Consider the following 22,041-nt stretch of genomic DNA (forward strand, 5'->3'; position numbering starts at 1 on the left):
CCCTGTATTTTACAGAAGATACCAAAGCAAAACTTCCAATTTTGATATTTCTACTTCCCTATTCACTGTCAATTATGTTTTATATATCAATTTTTCCCTTTAGCAAAAAAAACTTACAAAGAAATTGACAATATATTAGATGTCGATGATGGTATCCAGTTTAAGACACAGAAAATTTTAATAGGGATTACTACTCAAAAATACTAAAAAATAACACAATCAGCATTATAAAACATACCATTCCCTTAATACAGATTAATCCATGGGTACAGAAACTTTAAACAGGTGACCAAATAACTTTAAAAGGTGACCAAATGTCCTGGTATATCCCTGATGTTATAGCATAATTATTCATAGTGCATCTTTTTACTCATATCCTTTTATTTGGTTGCCCTACCTTTTAAGGTAATCTAATACTATAAAAAATGATTCTTTAATTTTTGATCTATATCTTTTGGTTCCTCTTTCCCACCAGTCTTTCTCATCTTAACTTCTTATAATACAGCTTTCATTACCCTCTAATCAAACTACTCTCCAAGAATTACTTTTCTTAATTGCCAGGCAGAATTGCTACAGTAGTTGGGTGGGACTTCGGGTTTCCACCACGGAGATAAGGTTATATCTGCAGCTGTACACAGGAGAGTCACAACACAAACTTCCTGGACTTGTGTACATGTATGTGTTGACCTATGTGGACTAGATAGTAAAAGCACACATTTAGTGGATATTTCTTGTTTCTGTCTGTTCAGAAACCATTCCTTTACTCCTGTGAATAACTGTATTTCATCCCAAAGTCCTATGATTCTAGTAGGACAGCCGATTATATAATCCTATATACCACCCACCAACAAACCCACACAAAATCCAAGCTACCATCATCAACGACAGCGTGGGGGCAAGGGATCCAACTCTTTTGATCTCCTAGCAATTAAATTTTGAGAACAAACACAAAGCAAGAGGGGTCTAGTCATGTGACAGCCCTCTACAAATGAGCATGTACTAGTTGTACTAGGTCACTCCTCTAAGTGCTCCAGAATTCTTAGTTTCCATCTTCCCCAAGGCCTACTTGTTTGGTTCTTAATTCAGATCTGTGAAACCTTTCAACAAATGATCTCTGCCAAGTTAATCAGAATTATTTCTACTGCTTGATAACAACAACAAAAATCTAAACCAAAACAGAAACCAACTCCAAAAAGGAGTGATATATTTCCAAGGGATAACTTAAAAACTGGAAAAATAGTAACACTGGACACAATGAACTAAAGCTTTTATTCCTAACCAAATCATACCTCTGGAAGCATCTCATCTAAACCTATACTAAGACAACAAAAAGAGGGGGGGAAAAGAGTAGGTTTATCGCAGAAAAAAATTAATCTAATTCAGAGAAAAATGCAATTAGAATTAAAATGGTAAATAAGGGATTATAGCACTAGAAAATACCGTAAGCCCAGAGTAAATTGTACATAGTTCTATAAAATAACTAAAACAAACTGAAGGATTAATTCAACCCAAATTAGTAATAATCAGGAAAAATAAACTAACCTTTTAAGTAATTTACAATACAAAGGGACATTCAAAAACAATATACAGTTATAAGGTAAAAAAGAATTGGATTCATGTGTTACACAAGTTTATATCAATTTCTCCGTCTAAACTCAAAGCCACTGAGTACAAATATTTCTCTGTATGTAAAGCCAAGAAGTCATCCCAACACGGAAAAAGTAACAAAACGACTTGAGTTTATTCTGAACAAAGTTGATTCAATTAACCACTAAACTTTTAATCCATATTAATGACATTTAACATTTATAAAAATTGCATTTAATATTATTTTCCAATATATTACATATTCTGACCGATATTCCAAAAATAAGTTAGCAGGCAGGAGAATAGGTTAGAGAGTTGGGAGTCTTGCAAGATGTCATTATTCTTTTTTCCATTAACTAGTAGCACTTGAATATTAAAGTAGCTGATTCCAATAGTATGATAAAAACTGAATGAGATAGAACTTTTAAAGTGAAAACTATGGTTCTCTTCAGCATTTGATTCTAAATAGCAGTTTAGAACTTTTAATTTTTAACATCAACTAGTATACAAGGAAACATAAGTGGGCAAAAATGATTTAAGTTTCATTTTAAGTTTCTAAGAACTAGAACAAATCTTCCAAAAATATCTGTATGATCCAATAGGATAACAGAGAACCTGGGGCGTCTGGGTGGCTCAGTTGGTTAAGTGTCCAACTCTTAATTTCGGCTCAGGTCGCTATCTCAGTTTCATAGGCTCGAGCCCCATATCAGGCTCTGTGCTGGCATTCTCCCTTTCTCTCTCTTTCTCTGTTCCTCTCCCACTTATGCAGTCTCTGTCTCTCTCAAAATAAATAAACTTAAAAAAAAAAAAAAAGGTATCAGGGAACCTTCTATGTGCTTTGCCTGTAGGGCTTTAAAGAAACAGCATATGTATGGCTTTTGCCCTTAAAGAATTTCTACTCCAGTTGGGGACTAACATATATGAAGTGCAGAAAATAGAATAAGATGTTGAAAGTGCTACAAAAGTGGTGGGGAAAAAACATATACAACAAATAAAATTTAGAGAGGCATACACAGAAAAGACATTGATTTAAGTCTGTCCTTAAATGACAGATATAATTTGGACAGGTAGAAAAGGGAATAGAAGAAGTTCAGGAGGAAAGAGCCAAGTAAACAAAGATATGATATTAAAAATAATGTATTATGGGTGACACTGATAAAGAAAGGGGATACCTGATAAAGTGTGAATTCAATACAAGAAAGACGTGGACAAAATCCAGGCTCTGGGAGATCACACAGGTGGATAATTTAAATTCCAATTCCATGTATGCTAGCTGTGACCTTGGGCAAATTACAGAAGTTCTGTAAATTTCAGTTTCTTCACATATAAAAAAGGAAATAGAAATATCAACCTTACAGGGTAGTTTTCAAGATTTAAAGCTATTAATACATGTAAAGTACCTAGCACAGTGCCTGCCTGCCACAAGAGTTACAAACAGTGAATTAGAATTCCCCTTCTCTATGTTGGAGTATAGTGGAAAATGAGGTTGCTTAGGTAGGGCAGAATTAGATTCCAGACACTCCCTAAAAATTACAGACTAAGGGCAGCTGAAGGAGAAATGCTGATAAAAGTAATTTTAAAGAAATAAACTGAACCCTTATAAAAATAAAGGCTTAGAATCAATGTGTTTGGCTAACTCTCTGTAATCTCAGCATATAGAACCAGAACATAAAAGTACAGAAAATAAAGGCTGTATCTTAGAAAAGAATAGCCAAGTTTTAGAAGACTAACTGAACATGAAGTATGAAAGAAGAATGAATCAAAGATAAGATTTTTTTTTTTTAATTTTTTTTTTCAACGTTTATTTTATTTTTGGGACAGAGAGAGACAGAGCATGAACGGGGGAGGGACAGAGAGAGAGGGAGACACAGAATCGGAAACAGGCTCCAGGCTCCGAGCCATCAGCCCAGAGCCCGACGTGGGGCTCGAACTCACGGACCGTGAGATCGTGACCTGGCTGAAGTCGGACGCTTAACCGACTGCGCCACCCAGGTGCCCCCAAAGATAAGATTTTTGATCCTAGATAACAGGGAGAACGGTAGCATAAGACTAAAACTTCAAGAAAGAGAAAGAAAACATGATTCTAAATTCTCTAAACATATCTTACAGCATTAATTAATCATAAGACTACTATAAATACAGTTGTCAACCTAATTCATCAGAACACGTACAGGCAGAACCAACAGGGGAAAAGAAGTCTGAGCCTAAAAGACAGGTACCAGGCAAGAAAATGCAAAAATCACCATGATTTTTAAAAAGTATCTTCTATTAAGCTTGCAAATAGAGAATTCCTCATTTATGAGAAGAGGAGGAAAGGAAGAAAAAGAGGAAATGGTAGGTAGGTACTACAATGCCTATAGGATTGAAGAAAATACTTACATGTGCCCAAGATGGAGTACTTCAGAGCCCCTTCCTCTTGGCTTCCTTCATTGACTCCTACTCCCCATCTAGTAGTAAAACATTTTTTTTTTCTATTTAAACAAACCTATAGCTCAAGGGCTTATGATCAGTTAAAGAGTATGAAGAACCAATGAAAAATGGAAAGGACGGTAAACATTTTGGAACTAGATTTTTAAAAATTGATTTGTTTTTTGTTTTTTTTTTTAAATTGATTTGTAAGTCTAAGTACCATAACAATTTTACCCATTTTAAATTCAAGCAAAACCAATTCAAAATGAAGAGCTACTCCTCATTTCCCACAGGCATCATGGGAACAGGATTTTATAACACAACACAGAACATCATTCTGAAGACCTCTCATGCTTGCACCCAACCGTTTATTTAGTCACAACAGCAGCAGTGCCCTGTGATCCTCTAACTCCATGATCTTCCGAGTGTGGACCACCTATCTTTCACTAATTTGGAAAGCAGAATTATTTTCCCAGAAATCTTGTAATAGTCTTACTGAACATTATTATTTTAAAGGTTGTCAATGTTCTACAAAAATTGGATCTATGTGTACACACTAATTATCAGGTTCAGTTCATTTTAGTTAATGTATCTTGATGTCTTTTGAGTGTTGTTTACATTTTTTGTAATTTTTTTTTACTTTTGAGAGAGAGGAAAAACAGAGTACAAGAGGGGGAGGAGCAAAGAGAGAGAGGGAGACAGAATTGGAAGCAGGCTCCATGCTCTGAGCTGTCAGCACAGAGCCTGACGCGGGGCTCGAACTCATGAACCATGAGATCATGACCTCAGCTGAAGTCGGACATTTAACCAACTGAACCACCCAGGTGCCCCTTAAAAAAAATTTTTTTTTAGTGTTTATTTATTCTTGGAGTGTCGTTTACATTTTTTGTCTGCATTTTTTGTTGTATGCTCTATTGTATCTCTAAGGAACAAAACTGGTTTAATCATATACTGAGGGATTAAAAGTAGGAATGAAAACAGAACTATAAACATTGCAACTTATAAAAAACACCATGAATTTTTAAATAAACAGGACACAAATACAGTGAATACAGAATATATATCTGTTTGTGTCAGGACAAGAGCGATACCATATAAGCAACTGAAAAGGAAAATTATAAATAGAAAATTAAGACAGTGACTATTTGAAATTTTGATTTGTTGAGTCAACCTATTTGTTCCTAGCTGCCTGCTATGAAACATGGTCAGACCTGTAGCCTGAAGACACCAGTTTTTGTTTCACTTTCAAAGCACAATGAATTGTAGGAGTCTTTCCAGAACAAGTACCAAGTAATGCTTTTTCCAGAAGAAAAGTGATGAATTTTGTTGTTAAAAAAAAGAGCCCCAAAATACAGAGGATTCATCTGAATTTGCACTCCTTATAGAGATATAGAGACACACATGCAAGTCAAACAATTGCCAAGGGTCTTATTATACCAGCCATCAGGTTAATGACAAATAGTATACTCACAAACACAGAACAAGCTATTGGCAAAACACCTTTAATCAAATGGAGTAGAGGATTCAGTGTGAAAGAACAATTACTATTGTGCACATGCTAGCAGATAATCCACTATGGAGTCAGATAAAACCAGTGATGTGCGGTTTGAATCAGTAAGAGGAAGAAACACACAAATTTTGATTGGTTTATCACTAAAAACTTATCATGAGAAGAAATTTTTCTATTCAGTTAATTATTTTTGAGCCATGATGTAGAGTTACAAAAAGGTACACTGGAATCAGTAATATCAATGTATCATGAATAAAGGAGGTATAACTGTACCTGAACAGTATCTCCACAGATTTATTCCCAGGCAACAGGTATTACTGAACAGTATGTCTCTTGATCTTAATTCAATATTAAAAGTAGTAAAAATTATAAATATGACCAAATCAAAGCAGGCCTATTCATCTTTGTTAAAAACAGCTTTACTAAGATATAATTCACATACTTCATATATCACATAAAACTTGTGCATTTCAAGTGCAAAGCATATACCTCCTTTTGATGTATACCATTCTGCAAAGAAATAGGAAATATAACACTATCTTTCCAACTCTGAAGTATGCTGAGATGGATAGAAGTCTACAAAATGGAAAATGAGATACAAACATTTCTTAAGATACTAATATTGCATTGAAGATTATCTCTACAATTTCTAGCAACTTCCATAACATACCTCAGCAAAATATACAATATCTTGAATAGTCTGAACCTATTCTTTCAGGTCAATGTGTCACAACTTTTAATGTTAAGGAAAAGATAAGAATTAAGATCAAAATGTGTTCCAGGCAGTTTGCCCCCATTGGTCTTTTAATGGGTAAATTCAACTATTTATATTTATTTATAAAACAAATTATTTGTCTATTATCCTTTTTCATATCTTATTTCAAAGGCTTCCTTGCATTTTCCTTTACTTTATAACTTCTGCTTATATGGACCAGGTTTAATTCTTTTTCTTCAACTGATTTAAAACTTATAGAATGAAAAGTCTTGTGTATAAATAGTTCTTTTAAATTAAAAAAAAAAATCACACTTGGAACTATGTATCTTGTCATCAATATGAAAAATCTTAAAATACCTATTGGCTTCCCCAACCTACTTCCTTACTAATTTTTGTGTTCAAAAACAGGGGTTCCGTTCCATTTTAGACAAATTCTTCATGTGAATTATGTTCTCATTAATAACAATTTACAAACACTACTTAGAGTTAATTATGTATTGAACTAGCTTCAATGTTCGCCACTGGTACTTTCCAATTGTGCTCTTTATTTAGATTTGTCTTAATTGGCAAAGAGTGTATCTCAGAAAAATTTGCAGAAAGAATAATGGCAGTATGCCTCCTTAGCCCTTCCATGTCTGGGAATATATTTCTTGAGCATTCAAAAAAATGACATCTTGGCTAGATACAGAATTCTTGGTCCTAACATTTTAATTCTGCCATTTAAAGTAGCTGGTCTAATTTTTTACCTTTTTCTCCCATGCATATATTTATAGTATTATTTTTGTGTCTCTTATTCTTAAAATTAAATACTTTTAAGAGAATTTTTAAAAAGTTTTCCCAAAAAATCCTTTGAAAAAGGCTTAAAAGTTCTTTCAAGCTCAGATTCAAGTCCTTTAAGAAAATTTTTATCAACATTACCTTTAATGATTGCCTCTATTCTATTTGTTTTAGGGACCCTAACTCTGCCTCTGTTGGATTTCAGTTCTGTGTTCCAATCTATTAGGTTGATTTTATTGGCAAAATTTATCTCAAATTTTCCTTCATACAATTGACTCAATTTTCTTCAGTGTATACTCTGTTCTTTAGTCTTTCTAATGAAATTTTAGATTCTATGATTTTACTTCCCCCAAATTTTTTATTTCACCCGCCCCTCTTTTCAACTTCTTTGGCACTTTTTCACCTCACCTTATATATATCATTACTAATCCCCTTGACTTTTACAAAATGGTCTAGCTCCTTGGTTTTTATTAAAAGAACAGGTGCTGTCTATAATCAACTTCTGCTCCCTGTAATAAATATTTTTCAAAGTATGCTTTCACTCTGGAGACTAAGTACAATGTTCTTTTCCTTTCACATGGCACAAACTTCTTCAGCTGAGATGAGATCAACTAAGTTCCACTGTTTGCTCATATGTAGATGGAGTGGATGCTTGTTTACTATCCACCTGGTTGCTGTTTAATTCCAGCTGTCAGATTTTATGCTGAGGCTCTGTGAAGCCAAAGTCACCTTGGTGATTTAGGAGTAGGAAAGTTTGTCTTAGCATAATTTCTCTTTTGTGATTGAAAAAAGTAGCCACATAACAGGCTAGCTTTCTATAGTCAGCTTTTTGTCTGGCTCAGTCCTCAATACTGGAATTTCTCACTGTGCTGTTTCTTTATTGTGTCAGGGAGAACACCCACCATTCTACAGGCTTTTTGCCTCGTTTAGTCACTGCCTGGTCCCTACTTTTAAAATTTGTTATTCCACACAGTAAAATAGATTCCAAATGGTTTACTGTCCATCTGTTCCAAGGTCTGCCTTTATCTCTTTGCTATTCATCGGTGTTAATTATCCTAGCATCTACTCTACTTCTCATGACCTTGATTATTTTCTGCAAGTGAGACTTCCAAATATGCTACCAGGTTTTCCTAAGTGGCCCATCAATAGCATATCCAGCAGAAGTTCCTCAAAGTTCCTGAGCCAGGGATGATATTCTTGTATAGGGCCAGGGCCATGTCAACTATTTTCTTTTCATAATTACCTGGTCATCCTGGCAGCAATCAGTAGGGGCAGGAAGAAGGGCAATCAAATATCTGTGCTCAGGTTCCCACATTTCACAAAATGGATTTTGGTGCAAATTTGAGTAGTTTTCCTTCATTAATTTTCCAGTGCTCTTAGGGCCACTGGGAGAAATTCTCTCTGGTGAAGACACTGGTAAATTCTATTACTGTCTAAACAAAGTAGATCATTACATTTATACTTGTAAGAATTTGTCATAATAAATGCCATAGAAGGAAAAAAAGAAATAATCAAATAAAAACTAGAGGGTTTAATACAAGACAATGTATCTAGTATCCACTGCCTGGAAATATCTTTTAAATGGCATCTGCAAACAGCTCTTGTATAATAACTGATGCTTGTGATGATGAGCCTAAGGCACTACACAATCCTAATGAAAGTGTGATAACTAATACAGCTGATGTGTTAAGAGCACAGTTTAGTATACTCTAAATCTTTTAAAACTAGTAACTGAAGCATGATAGGTATAGCACTCTATTAAGTCAAATATCTGATAAAACAATACCTCTTCCCAATGGATTAAATGACAGTTTAACAAGTAAGCAAATAAGTAACTATTCATTTCTCATACATCCAGTATCTCCTAGAGTACATTCTAGGCTTAGTATGTTATTTTCCTGAACACCACACGGAAAAAGAAACTGACTGGTCTTAAAAATTACCTGATTTGGTTATTACTGATATCTATTTAATAGAAACACAAAATACCATATAAATAAGTTAAACTAACAAATGTCATATACTATGTTACATCAAAGTTGAAGAGGAAGTTTACCTTCAAAGTTTTTCTTTTTTAAGCAAAACTGTGACTAAGTATTAACGAGACCTCTGACCCTACAAATACTCATCTCTTGACATGAAATAATTCAATCTTGTTGTTTTACCTTCTGTATCTCTCCCTCACTTGTAAAAAGGCATATACAAACTCACAAAATAACTGCTTTGAATTACATAAAATAACAAATATATCAACTTTTTCCTAGATAAAAAACAGAGCCTCTCAGTAAAAGCAAAAGATGTGTGAATTAATCCAATACAGTATGCTCATCAGAATAGTGTTGTCATGGATTCAGATACACTGCCATTTTAAAAATGCATAAATTTGGGGTGCCTAGGTGGCTCGGTCAGCTAAGCCTCCAACTCTTGATTTAGGCTCAGGTCATGATCTCAAATCATGAGCTCGAGCCCTGCCTCAGGCTCTGGGCTGTCAGCACAGAGCCTGCTTGGGATTCTCTCTCTTCCTCTCTCTCTGCCCCTCCCCCGCCAAAATAAATAAATAAACTTAAAAAATAATTAAATAAAAATGCACACATTCATCAAAATACAAAGCAAAACAATTTGATTTACTTAGCTGTACCTGTTCATCTCTTTGCCTCCACTCTTGCCAATTCTCTTCTCGTGAATCCTTCTGTACTGGGTTTGGTAATGAAAGCTCGTGGTGAGCATTACAAATGGCATGGGAGGATTTCTGGGGAATTTTCTTAAAAGCAAGATTCCTGAGCTATGAAACAAATGAACAAAAATCATTAAATTCAGTCTACCAATTCTAGAATACTAATGATTTTTTGTTAAGAAGTCAATAATATTTCTATTCCACTCATTATGCTCAGAGTCACTATTTGTGCTTTTCTTAATCTTTGTAAAATAGTAACTTCACAGGTATTTAGATAATATTGGTGGGTTTCTAAATGAAACAATAAGTGAAAATGGACTGTATTCTATTATACCATGATTTTAATGATTCTACTTTACTTAAAGGAAGAAGTTTATAGAAGTGTAAAACAGGATAACAAGTGTACTTTTCACTATGTTGTACACCTGAAGCTAATATGACACTGTATGGCTTGTGGTGAGCATAGCATAATGGATAAACCTGTTGAATCACTATACTGTACACCTGAAACTAATGTAATAGTATGTGTCAACTACCCCCAAGTAAAAGAAAAAAATTTTTAAATGGGGATAATGATAATATATCATTACTGATTATTACAGGGTTGTTGTGTTGTTATTAACTGTGTCAATAGATGCAAAGTACTTAAAACATACATACATGACATACATGACACTGTATGTCAACTATACTTCATTTTTTAAAAAAGCAAAACAGTGGGATTCAAAAAGATTAAAGTTGGGGTGCCTGGCTGGCTCAGTCGGTTAAGTGTCCGACTTCGGCTCAGGTCATGATCTTGCGGTTTGTGAGTTCGAGCCCCATGTCGGGCTCTGTGAGGACACCTCAGAGCTTGGAGCCTGCTTCAGATTCTGTGTCTCCCTCTCTCTCTGCCCCTCTGCTACTCATGCTCTGTCTCTCTCCCTCTCAAAAATAAACATTAAAAAAATTAAAGAAAAAAAAAGATTAAAGTTTAATGGCTTACAAATTTAAAAGTTTAAACAACTCCAGCAACTACTTTGCTAGTCCTTAAAAATACAGGGCCTAGTCCACAAAATAACATGATGAGCTAAAAGTGGACTGGCTAAACCAGTCTCAAGTAACAGTCACATCATCATGATCTGAGATGCAGCAAGTGAAACATGAGATAAAACTATTAAGAAGTTGTTATGGATTGAATTGTAATCTCCCAACAGATATGTAGTAGGCCTAAAACCCTCAGGTGTCCGTGAATGGGACCTCATTTAGAAAATAAGATCTTGCAGAGGTAATCAAGATAACTTACAATAATACAGTTTCACTGAATGAGAATGGGCCCTAAACCAATATGACTGTTGTCCCCACAAGAAGAGGTGAAGACAGAGACACACAAAGGACGCTAAGTCACAGCAGAGGCAAAGACTGAATGATGCAGCCACAGAAGCTAGGAAGAGCCTAGGAAGGGCTCTACTCAGAGTCTCAGAGAGAGCCTGGCTCTCACTGACCCCTTGGTTTGGACTTCTGCTCACAGTCTATTGGGAGAGCAGACACAAAAAGTTCTAATTGTTACCTCATTTGCTTCACTCTGTTGTTGTTCCTTCTTTTTTCTTCTTTTTTCTCTCTTTTTCTCATTTGTAGTTGATTTGCTTGCTTGAGACTTTCCAGTATTCCGACCTTTGCCTTTTCCGGGCTCAGAATCAGAACCACTGCCACTATCTACTTGCAATAGGGCAAAACGAGAAGCAGTCGTGGGAACAGAACTAAGTACTGCTGAGGCCATTGTAACGATTTCTATTTTAAAATACTTTTGTCAAGAATAATTCCTGTAGGGAAGGACAAGAGGCAGATGAGTAAATATGCTCAGTAAAATCTGTTCTAGAGGGGCGCCTGGGTGGCGCAGTCGGTTAAGCGTCCGACTTCAGCCAGGTCACGATCTCGCGGTCCATGAGTTCGAGCCCCGCGTCAGGCTCTGGGCTGATGGCTCGGAGCCTGGAGCCTGTTTCCGATTCTGTGTCTCCCTCTCTCTCTGCCCCTCCCCCGTTCATGCTCTGTCTCTCTCTGTCCCAAAAATAAATAAAAAACGTTGAAAAAAAAAATAAAAAAAAAAATCTGTTCTAGATTCGAGAACAACACACACACACACACACACACACACACACACACACACACACTTCTCTCAACACTGGATTTAGTAATAATTGGGTTTTTTGGGGGGTTTTTTGTTTGTTTTTTTTTTCAAGTAGGCTTCACACCCAGTGTGGAGCTCAATGCACAGCCCAGCACCAGGCTTGAACTCATGACCCGGAGATCAAGACCTGAGCTGAGACTGAGTTGGAGGCTCAACCAACTGAGCCACCCAGGCACCCTTGGATTTAGTAATATTTGGATTCATACCCATAAGGCCTACTGGCAATAATATTCTTTTCTAATTTAAGTAAGCAATATACAACTGTAAAATAGAAAATAGAGAAAAGATACGAGATTTCACAACTATCGCAAGACTACCACCAATAAAATGTATTCGTTTTTCCATATACGGTTTTCAAAAATTCATGATTTTTTTTCTTTTTTAAGTGTACTGCTGTAATATATACATATGTACAGAGAACATGTTAAACCAACATGGTTTACAATGAAGTAGGAATATTTTTTACACTGCAGAGACCCTCAGCCCAACTAACTACATGTTAATCTCCAACTTCCAAGACAGGAAAAAAGGAGTAGAAAAGGAAAAACACTCCTATCATTCACAAAATACTACCTTAAAATTGATTCTGGAGACTGCTACTAAGTCACAGAACTGACAACAAAATAGAGAACCAAAGGAAACTTTTTCAAATCACCTTCCACATTATCTTCTGGTTCACTAGTTTCAGCATACCTTGAGTACACCTATACACTTAGGATATTAAAGGTCTTGCAGTAATATCTAACCCAAATCATTTAGTTTTACAGAGGAGGCAACTGGTACTTAGACTGGTTAAGTGACTTGCCTAAGGTCAATCTGCAAGTTATTGGCAGTCACGACATGAACCTAGGTTTGCTGAACCTTGCTCTGCAAGTTCAAAGTAAGAAGCCCCGTAACTACTAGAAGACTCCTAGACTTGGTACTCTTTCAATTAAAAAAAAAACATATTTTCTTTTTTTTAATGTTTATTATTTTTGAGAGAGAGACAGAGAGACAGACAGACAGACAGACCACAAGCACAGGGGAGGGGCAGAGAGAGAGGGAGACACAGAATCCAAAGCAGGCTCCAGGCTCTGAGCTGTCAGCACAGAGCCTGATGCAGGGCTCAACCCCTCGAACCCACGAACCTTGAGATCATGATCTGAGCTGAAGTTCACACTCAACCAACTGAGTGACCCAGGTGCCCCAAAAAGAACCACATTTTCTTAATAGATTGTGAAATTCAGAAATTTGTTCATTTTTATTTTGAAATCTATCAAGTACACAACTCAGTAAAAAAATTTTTTTAAATAAATGAACATTCCAGTTACCCAGCACTAAGATTAACAGAATGTTAACTCACCCTGTGCCTCTCCCCAATAGCATCCAACTCACCCTGTCCAGAGATAATTATCCTAATTTTCGTGTTATTCATTTGCTTGTCTTTACAGTTTTAACATATCTATCTGGAGGCACAGTACTCATATCCAAACCAGCTACTGTCATTTCCAAAATATCCTATTTTTTCCACAGGTTCCCCCCTATTCAGTATGGTAGAGGACTATGCAAAAGTACAAATACTAGAAGTGAGAATCACTGAGGTCCATTTTGAAAGCTAACCACACACTATAGTTTATATGTTTTCATGAGGGAACAAAAATGAGAAGCATGCATTCAAACTTCCATCTTAACCTAAGAATCCGGAAAATTATTTGGAAAGCTTTCAATTTTTTTGTGAAACAATGCACAAAAATTAAAAAAAAAAAAAAGAGCTGATATTTGAAGATGCTACCTAGTAGCTACTAAATCAGAGTATTTTTATTATAAAACCATGTTAATACTTATTGTTCCTATACCCTATATGCAAATTAAGATTAAATACCATGACATATAGAGATGGCATCACATTGATAAATTATGACATATTTTTAAATTTTTTTAACGTTTATTTGTTATTGAGAAACAGAGAGAGACAGAGCATGAGCATGGGAGGGGCAGAGAGAAGGGGAGACACAGAATCTGAAGCAGGCTGCAGGCTCTGAGCTGTCAGCACAGAGCCCAACACGGGGCTCAAACTCACAAACTGCAAGATCATGACCTGAGCCTAAGTCGGATGCTTAACCGACTGAGCCACCCAGGCGCCCCAATTACGACATATTATTAGACTTAAATCTTTGCTGCAAGCATGAGAATTAAGTTACTACACAGGAGAATATACCATATTACAAAACGAAAAAGAAGTTCAAGACTCAAAAACACTATGGAAAGCATTAATACTGCTTCAACTTTAACATGCCACGTTAAAATCCTTTTTTAAAAAAAAGTTTGTTTATTTTTGAGAGAGAGAGAGAGAGAGTGCGCATGCTGGGGAGAGGCAGAGAGAGAGGGGGGGACAAGGGATCTGAAATGTACTCCACACTGACAGCAGAAAGCCCTATGGAGGGCTTGAACTCAGGAACCGTGAGATCATGACCTGAGCCAAAGTTAGACGCTTAACCGACTGAGCCACCCAGACACCCCAAATCCTTTAAGTTTTAGTTGCTTTGAGCACTTTAGGTACAAAGATCCTGTACAGTTGTTCAACAACTATTGCCACATTTAATGTTAACTCCTGGGACTATAAATTGCATGTGTTAGCCATTCACAAATACTGCCCCTCCCTGAAGGAGAATTACATACCACTCTCCTACTGAATGGGAGGCATGACCATGTCATTTACTTTCGCCAGTGAAATATAAGCTTTAAAAAGCTTTAAAAGCCAGAATGTGGTTCCTATTTCTGTGATTGTGGAAATATATGCTGAGCTGGAGTCTCCATCAGTCAAGTCTGATGGAGTCTGAAATTACAATGAATAAAATCTCCTTATTAACCTGTAATGGATATGTAGCTTAAGCAAGAAAGCAACTTTGCTGTTTTAGGTTGCTGAAATTTTCAGGTTGTTATTACAGCATAATCTGGCCTTATCGTGACTGATTTCTTGCACAAATAAATTTATTTTCCATTCTAGGACTAATATCAAAACCATGAATTTCACATTTAGATTGTTCTACATGAGCTAAATGTTCACAATTGTCTATCTAAAACATCTTGGGGCACCTGGGTGGCTCAGTTGGTTAAGCGTCTGACTCGATTTTGGCTCAGGTCATGATCTCACAGTTGTGGGTTCGAGCCCTGCATCAGGTTGTGTGCTTACAGCGTGAACCTGCTTAGGATTCTCTCTCTCCCTTGCTCTCTGCTCTTCCCCCTCTTACGCTCTCTCTCTCTCTCAAAATTAATAACCTTAGAAAATATTTTAAAAAAAATAAAACATCTCCACAAAGCTCACAGAAATTTTCTTTCTGTGGCACAGGGCAGAGCTTTCTGACCAACGTATCCTCAAATATTGTTTCCCTCAGTCCTTGGGGCACCTAAGAAAACCCTGGAGAATGATTCAGAGATGCTGGGCCCATCACCATCAGATGCAGGCAGCCTCGTGTGGTGCTCCCCAGAGGACAGCGCCTGCACATGCTGCTCTGCAGTTATTTGTCAACTGTGAAGAGGGCAGTGCAGGAGCCCCTGGAAATCTACTTCCTCAGACAAGTGTAGAAGGCACCGGTGCCCATCAGAGTAGGCAGGTCCAAGGAACTGTTGGAAGAGTTTGTGTTCTAGGTGCCCCAAATGCAAGCCGTGCAGTACAGGGAGCAGTGGCTGCTGTGAGGAGGGGCAGAGCACAGAATCTCCTAGTGAGCAAGGTTCCAAGTAATGGCCTGAAAGCTCTATGTTCACAAGTGGCAGGTACTTCCTCCCACTTGCCGGTGATATGCCTTTTTAATGGCATAAATCTAGCTGCAAGGTGACTGCTCAAACAATGCACATGCTTTCTGAAAAAGCATTTGCTTTTTCATTTTTGTCATTTAAAATGACAAAAAGAGTTTTGTCATTTTAAACACTTGTAGTTACAAAGTCTTATTGAACTCCTTTCATTTTATCACAAAAAAAAATTCTTTATTACATTTTCAGAGAAATGCTTTTAAATTCTCTAAAAATATTTTCAATTGTTACAAATTATTGAACAGTTATACAACAAAAATATTTTGTTTTGTTTTGTTTTAATTACCTACTCAGCTAAACAAAATATCAATGAGAACTCAATTTGAAGAAAACATCGTCTAAAAGTCTGGGTCAGGAATAGTATATTTTTTCTGATTTCAGGTTTTTATTTAAATTCTAATTAGTTAATATATATGGTAAAATTGGTTTCAAGTGTAGAATTTAGTGATTCATCACTTACATATAACACCCACTTGTATATTCTTATTTCATGGATAAACCTGTTTAAAAATTTATGTTCACAGAAGCAAGCACAATTTTCTCATTAGAAACCCTGAAAAGATTCTGAAGTTTTATACAAATTCAACATTTAATATCTTTCCTAATACTTTATATTTTGTCTTACTTATCCTAATCAAATACTATAAAGAAAATGTAACACCTTTTTCCACCCAGCTCTTTTAAAGACGCTGTAGATCTCCTCCCAGTTTGGGGACAATGAGATGCTCTGGTCTTTTATGTTTGTACTGCAGAAGTCAGAGGGCAGGAAAGCGCTACCTTATGAGTGCTGACCTGGAGCAAGAAGGCCTAGTCAAACCTGGTCAACTTGCTGCTTGCTTAGAGCTCCTGAGCAATCCACCTGCTTCCTCTGTGAAATAGGGACAAGAGTGCACATAGCTCACTGGGTTGTTGTAAAGGTTAAATAATATATGTGAAGAGCTTAGAACAGTAGCCAGTACAGCAGAAGCACTCAAATACAAACATCTACTGGTGTTCTTACTATGATTTTTAACTAAAGTATGTCTCCAGGTCCTAAAAGGCACAGAACAGGCACAAGCTATTTAAAAATTTGGCTAAGCTTGTCTGACTCCATTGCAGAAAGTGTTATGAAACTTAACATCCAGCCCTTCTCAAAGCTAAGGCTTTAATTTATGAAAGGAAAAAGGATTTAGGCACTGAGAAGTAGTGGTCAAGCAGTCAACCACTGAAGACAAACACCTGAAGATTATGCCTAACAAATGGCAGAAGGGAAACACCCATCTACCTGAAACCCAAAAATCACAGTAAGGACTACGTCTTAAACACAGCAGACAAACAATAAACAATTCCTGAATGAATGTAAAGAAATAATAAAAGAACAACAAAGTGAAAAGAAAGCATTAGAATAGTGTTAATTGAAAAACAGTGAAAAGACAAAAAAAATGTTTTTCTGAGGAGGCAGCTACCTATGCTACACTTCAGCAACCATGTGTTAAAATACTTTAAGAATGGATAGCTGGAAAGAGAAATGTTCATGGATAATGTTTCCTTGTTTGGTCAGAGGCAGGGATGTAAAACAGGAGAACAGAATAGGGGGTAGGGAAATGAAACAACTGGAAGGGCTGGATCATCTGTGCTACACGCTGTACTTAAAAAAATTGGGCTCCTGGGTGGCTCAGTTGGTTAAGCATCCAACCGACTTCATCTTAGGTCATGATCTCGATTCATGAGTTCGAGCCCCACGATGGGCTCTGTGGAAACAGCTCAGAGCCTGGAGCCTGGAGCCTGGAGCCTGCTTTGGATTCTGTCTGTCTGTCTCTCTCTCTGCCCTCCCCATCTCTCTCTCTCTCAAAAATAAATAAACATTTAAAACAAAAAAAAAAGGTAAGAGCTAACACATCGTCTACCTCAACAGCCATGAAAGAAATCTATGCACCATGTCAAAGGTACACTAACTAGTACTTCAGAAGTGGAGGAGAAAGGAAATGTAAATTTTAAATGAAAGAAGGAAATAAAAATATAAAAACAATCCCCAATTTGTAAATATGAATATTATTTCCATACATACCAAAAAGAAGGAAATCCATGGGATTACTCATTATGCTTACTGTCTTTTCTACAGTTTTCACTATTTCCCTAAATATTCTATAATGACCATATTTCTTCTATAAGAAAAAAATTCATTTTGAAAAGGGAAAATGGTCATCTACACCTAAATTCAAAAGGGTAAATATAAGGTAATCACTGCAATATTGATTTTTTTTCCTGCCCTGTATCAAAACTTAAAAAGGGCCAACTACAGGTCAGACTGACATTGAGATGCCCCTGGTCTTCATGTTAGTGATGAAGAAGACAAATGACAGACAGCAGTGGTCAAAGACTGACTGCACACTTTTAGGAGAACATTACCTGCATTAACAAACTTTTCAGAAGTTACAAAAAGATAGTCATGTTATACAATCCAGGGATTCATTTGAAACCTTTTTTTTTTGGTAAACCTTGAAGAGAAAAGGGGAGAAAGGCAGACCATGAAAATATCAGGCATTTTAAAGACACTAATTCAGGGGCACCTGGGTGCTTCAGTCGGTTAAGCATCCAACTTCAGCTCAGGTCATGGTCTCACAGTTCATGGGTTTGAGCCACACGTCAGGCTCTGTGCTGACAGCTCAGAGCCTGGAGCCTGCTTCAGATTCTGCATCTCGCTCTCTCTCGGCTCCTCCCCTGCTCATGCTCTGTCTCTGTCTCTCTCTCATTCTCTCAAAAAATAAACAAACATTAAAAAAAATAAAAAATAAAAATAAAGACACTAGTTCAGGGAATGGCTACAGTTACTATTCCTTCAGAACACTATTCTTTCAGTCTTGTGTCCTAAACTTCTACATCTCCATCTATAGTCACAGCAAAGAGATATTAGGATAAACAGGTTCAAATAGAGCTCTTCTCCCTCCCCCTACTATTTCCCTTTTCTTTCTGTCTCATATGGTCTTTAAAATCCAAATACTCAAATGTCCAGATGTTTATATACCCTTAAGTGACATGGACATAATTAAGATACACAAGGCAAAAAACACATGCCAGACATCCTGTAAGCTGCCAACATTGGTCAGTCTATGAATGTGGTGGCTAGTGCTGTAAATTAAACAGCCATTTATCTATTACTAAAATACTATACAAATCACGTTGTTAGTCCAGAAATTTAATGATTATTTTGTATATTTCCCCTCTTCCCTTTGAGTCTCCTCTTAAAAATAACTTAAAGGCAGGGTGCCTGGCTGGCTCAGAGCGTTTGACTCTTTATTTATTTAAAAAAATTTTTAATGTTTATTCACATTTTTGAGAGAGAGAGAGAGAGAGAGAGAGAGAGAGAGAGTGTGAGTGAGTGTGAGTGGGGAAGGGGAGAGAGACAGAAGGAGACAGAGCAAGCTCCAGGCTCTGAGCTGTCTGCATAGAGCCCTACGTGGGGCTTGAATTCACAAACTGCGAGATCATGACCTGAGCATTAGTTGGTCGCCTAACTGACTGAGCCACCCAGGCGCCCCAGAGAGCATGTGATTCTTGACCTCAGGATTGTAGGTTTGAGCCCCATGTTGAATGTAGAGATCACTTAAAAATAAAATCTTTAAACAAACAAAAAGGCTATCAGAAAGACAAATTAACAATCCCATCTACAACTACATCAAAAAGAATAGATTTAACCAAGCAGCTGAAAGACCTGTACACTAAAACCTATAACACACTGATGAAAGAAATTGAGGAAGACCCAAATAAATGGATATTTTGTGCTCACGGACTAGAAAAATTAATATTGTTAAAATGTTCATACTACCAAAGCAATCTACAGATTCAATGCAATCCATATCAAAACTACAAAGGCATTTTTCACAGAACTAGAACAAATAACTCTAAAATTTGTATGGAACCACAAGAGATCCCAAATAGCCAAAGCAATCTTGAACAAAGCTAGAGATATCATGCTTCTGATTTCAAACTATACTACAAAGCTACAGTAATCAAAACAGTATAGTACTGGCATAAAAACAGACACACAGACCAACAGAATAGAGCCCAGAAAACCCACACAAACATGGTTAATTTACACAAAGGAGGAAATACACAATAAGCAAAGGAGAGTCTCTTCAATAAATGGTACTGGGAAAACTGGACAGCCACATGCAACAGAATGAAACAGAACCACTATCTTATATGGATTACTATCTTATACCATACAAAATACTAACTCAAAATATTAACTCACATTTAGAAAGACCTAAATGTGAGACCAGAAACCATAAAACTCCTGAAAGACAACATGGGTGGTAAACTCCTGGACATTACCCATGGCAGTATTTGTTTTGGATCTGACTCCAAAGGCAATGGCAACAAAAGCAAAAATAAACAAATGGGATTACAAAAAGCTTTTGCACAGCAAAGGAAACAATTATCAAAACAAAAAAAGCAACCTACTGAATGGAAGAAGATATTTGCACAGCAAAGGAACCATTATCAAAACAAAAAAGGCAACCTACTGAATGGAAGAAGATATCTGATAAGGAGCTACTATTCAAAATATATAAAGAACTCATACAACTCAGTAACAACAACAACATCAAAATCCAATTAAAAAATGGGCAGAGGATCTGAATGACACTTTTCCAAAGAAGTCAGAAGGATGGCCAATGGGCACATGAAAAGATGCTCAACATTGCTAATCATCAGAGAAATGTAAAGCAAAACCACAATGAGATGTCATCTCACACCTGTCAGAATGCCCATTATCAAAAAAGACAAGAGACATGCCTCGGTGGCTCTGTAAATTAAGTGTCCAACTTTGGCTCAGGTCATGATTTCAGGGTTTGTGAGTTTGAGCCCTGCATCGGGCTCTCTGCTCTCAGCTGTCAACACAGAGCCAGCTTTGATTCTTGGTCCCCTTCTCTCTCTGTCCATCCCCCTCTTGTATTCTCCCTCTCAAAAACAAGACGTTAAAAAAAAGAAGACAAGAAATAACAAGTGTTGGAGAGGTTGGGGAGAAAAGGGAAGCTTTGTGCACTGTTGTTGAGAATGTAAATTGATACAGCTGCTATGAAAAAACAGTATGGTGATTCTTCAAAAAATTAAAAATTGAACTACCATATGTTCCAGCAATTCCACTAGCAAGTATATTATAACTGCCAAGATATGTAAACAACCTAAGTGTCCAGTGATGTTTGAATGGATAAAGAAAATGTGGTTTATATACCACACTTACTATTCAGTCACATAAAAGGAAATCTTGCCATTTGTGACAACATAGATAGACCTTGAGAGTATTATACTAAGTGAACTAAATCAGAGAAAGACAAATACCATCTGATTTCATTTATATGTGAAATCTAAAAAGCAAAAGAACAAATAAAACTCATAGATACAGAGAACAGATTGGTGGTTATCAGAGGGGAAGGGGTTTAGGGGATAGGTGAAAAAGAATGAAAGGGGTTAACTATATGACGGCAGATAGTAGGTAACTAGACTTATTATGACGATCACTTTATAGTATATGCAAACATAAATTATGCTGTACACCTGAAACTAATGTGTTATATACCAATTTTACCTCAACAAAAAAATAAAAATAACATATGCTAACTTAGGTAGCTGAAGGAAGACAAAAGAAAATTCACAAAACAATTAAAAATTTTTTTTAATGTTTATTTATTTTTGAGAGAGAGAGACAGAGCGTGAGCAGGGGAGGGGCAGAAAGAGAGGGAGACACAGAATCCAAAGCAGGCTCCAGGCTCTGAGGTGTCAGCACAGAACCCGACACGGGGCTTGAACCCACAAGCCGTGAGATCATGACCTGAGCCGAAGTCAGTCGCTTAACTGACTGAGCCACCCAGGCGCCCCCAAAAACAATTTAAAAACAAATGTTTCAGGTGAAAATGCACAAGAACACAAGTAAGTTCACAAATGTAAATATACAGGCAGCTTGTAACATATAAGTGCAATATTCTATAATTTCTCAAAGACTACCATTAGTAAAAACTATTAATTGCTCTATACTTGAGATGACAGCAATATCAAATTATAGTGAAATCTCCATTTAAAAATATACTCAATATTCAAAAGGCCAATTATTTGACTTATTAAATATTATAGCATACGTTAGGGCTTTCTATAGCAACTGTCCTTCCTCCGATGCTATAACAAAATAAACTACTTAAAAATTTCCTGAACACACTTTTAGTTTTACTTGTTTATATCTTTTTTCTGTTCCCTTCGCCTAAAATGCCCTCTCTCTCTTCCACTTAAAACTTCTATTCATTCTTGGAGTGCCTGGGTGGCTCAGTCGGTTGAGCATCTGACTTTGGCTCAGGTCACGATCTCACAGTTCGTGGGTTTGAGCTCCACATCGGGCTGTGCTGACAGTTAAAAGCCTGGAGCCTGTTTTGGATTCTGTACCT

At 36.6% G+C, this 22,041-nt stretch overlaps 1 protein-coding gene across 3 annotated transcripts in view; it reads right to left on the reverse strand.

The window, feature by feature from the left end:
* Nucleotides 1–22,041, reverse strand: part of GKAP1 (G kinase anchoring protein 1) — an 83,507-nt gene that overhangs the window by 58,426 nt on the left and 3,040 nt on the right. For all 3 annotated transcript variants that reach the window (XM_042964544.1, XM_042964542.1, XM_042964543.1), the window contains 2 exons: nucleotides 11,219–11,471; nucleotides 9,637–9,780 (listed from right to left, as the gene is read on the reverse strand). In XM_042964544.1, coding sequence (XP_042820478.1) covers nucleotides 9,637–9,780; nucleotides 11,219–11,428 — 354 coding nt within the window. In that variant the 5' untranslated portion in view covers nucleotides 11,429–11,471. The remainder of the gene's footprint in view (nucleotides 1–9,636; nucleotides 9,781–11,218; nucleotides 11,472–22,041) is intronic.

Source organism: Panthera tigris, chromosome D4, assembly GCF_018350195.1.
Source record: "Panthera tigris isolate Pti1 chromosome D4, P.tigris_Pti1_mat1.1, whole genome shotgun sequence".
NCBI lineage: Eukaryota > Metazoa > Chordata > Mammalia > Carnivora > Felidae > Panthera > Panthera tigris.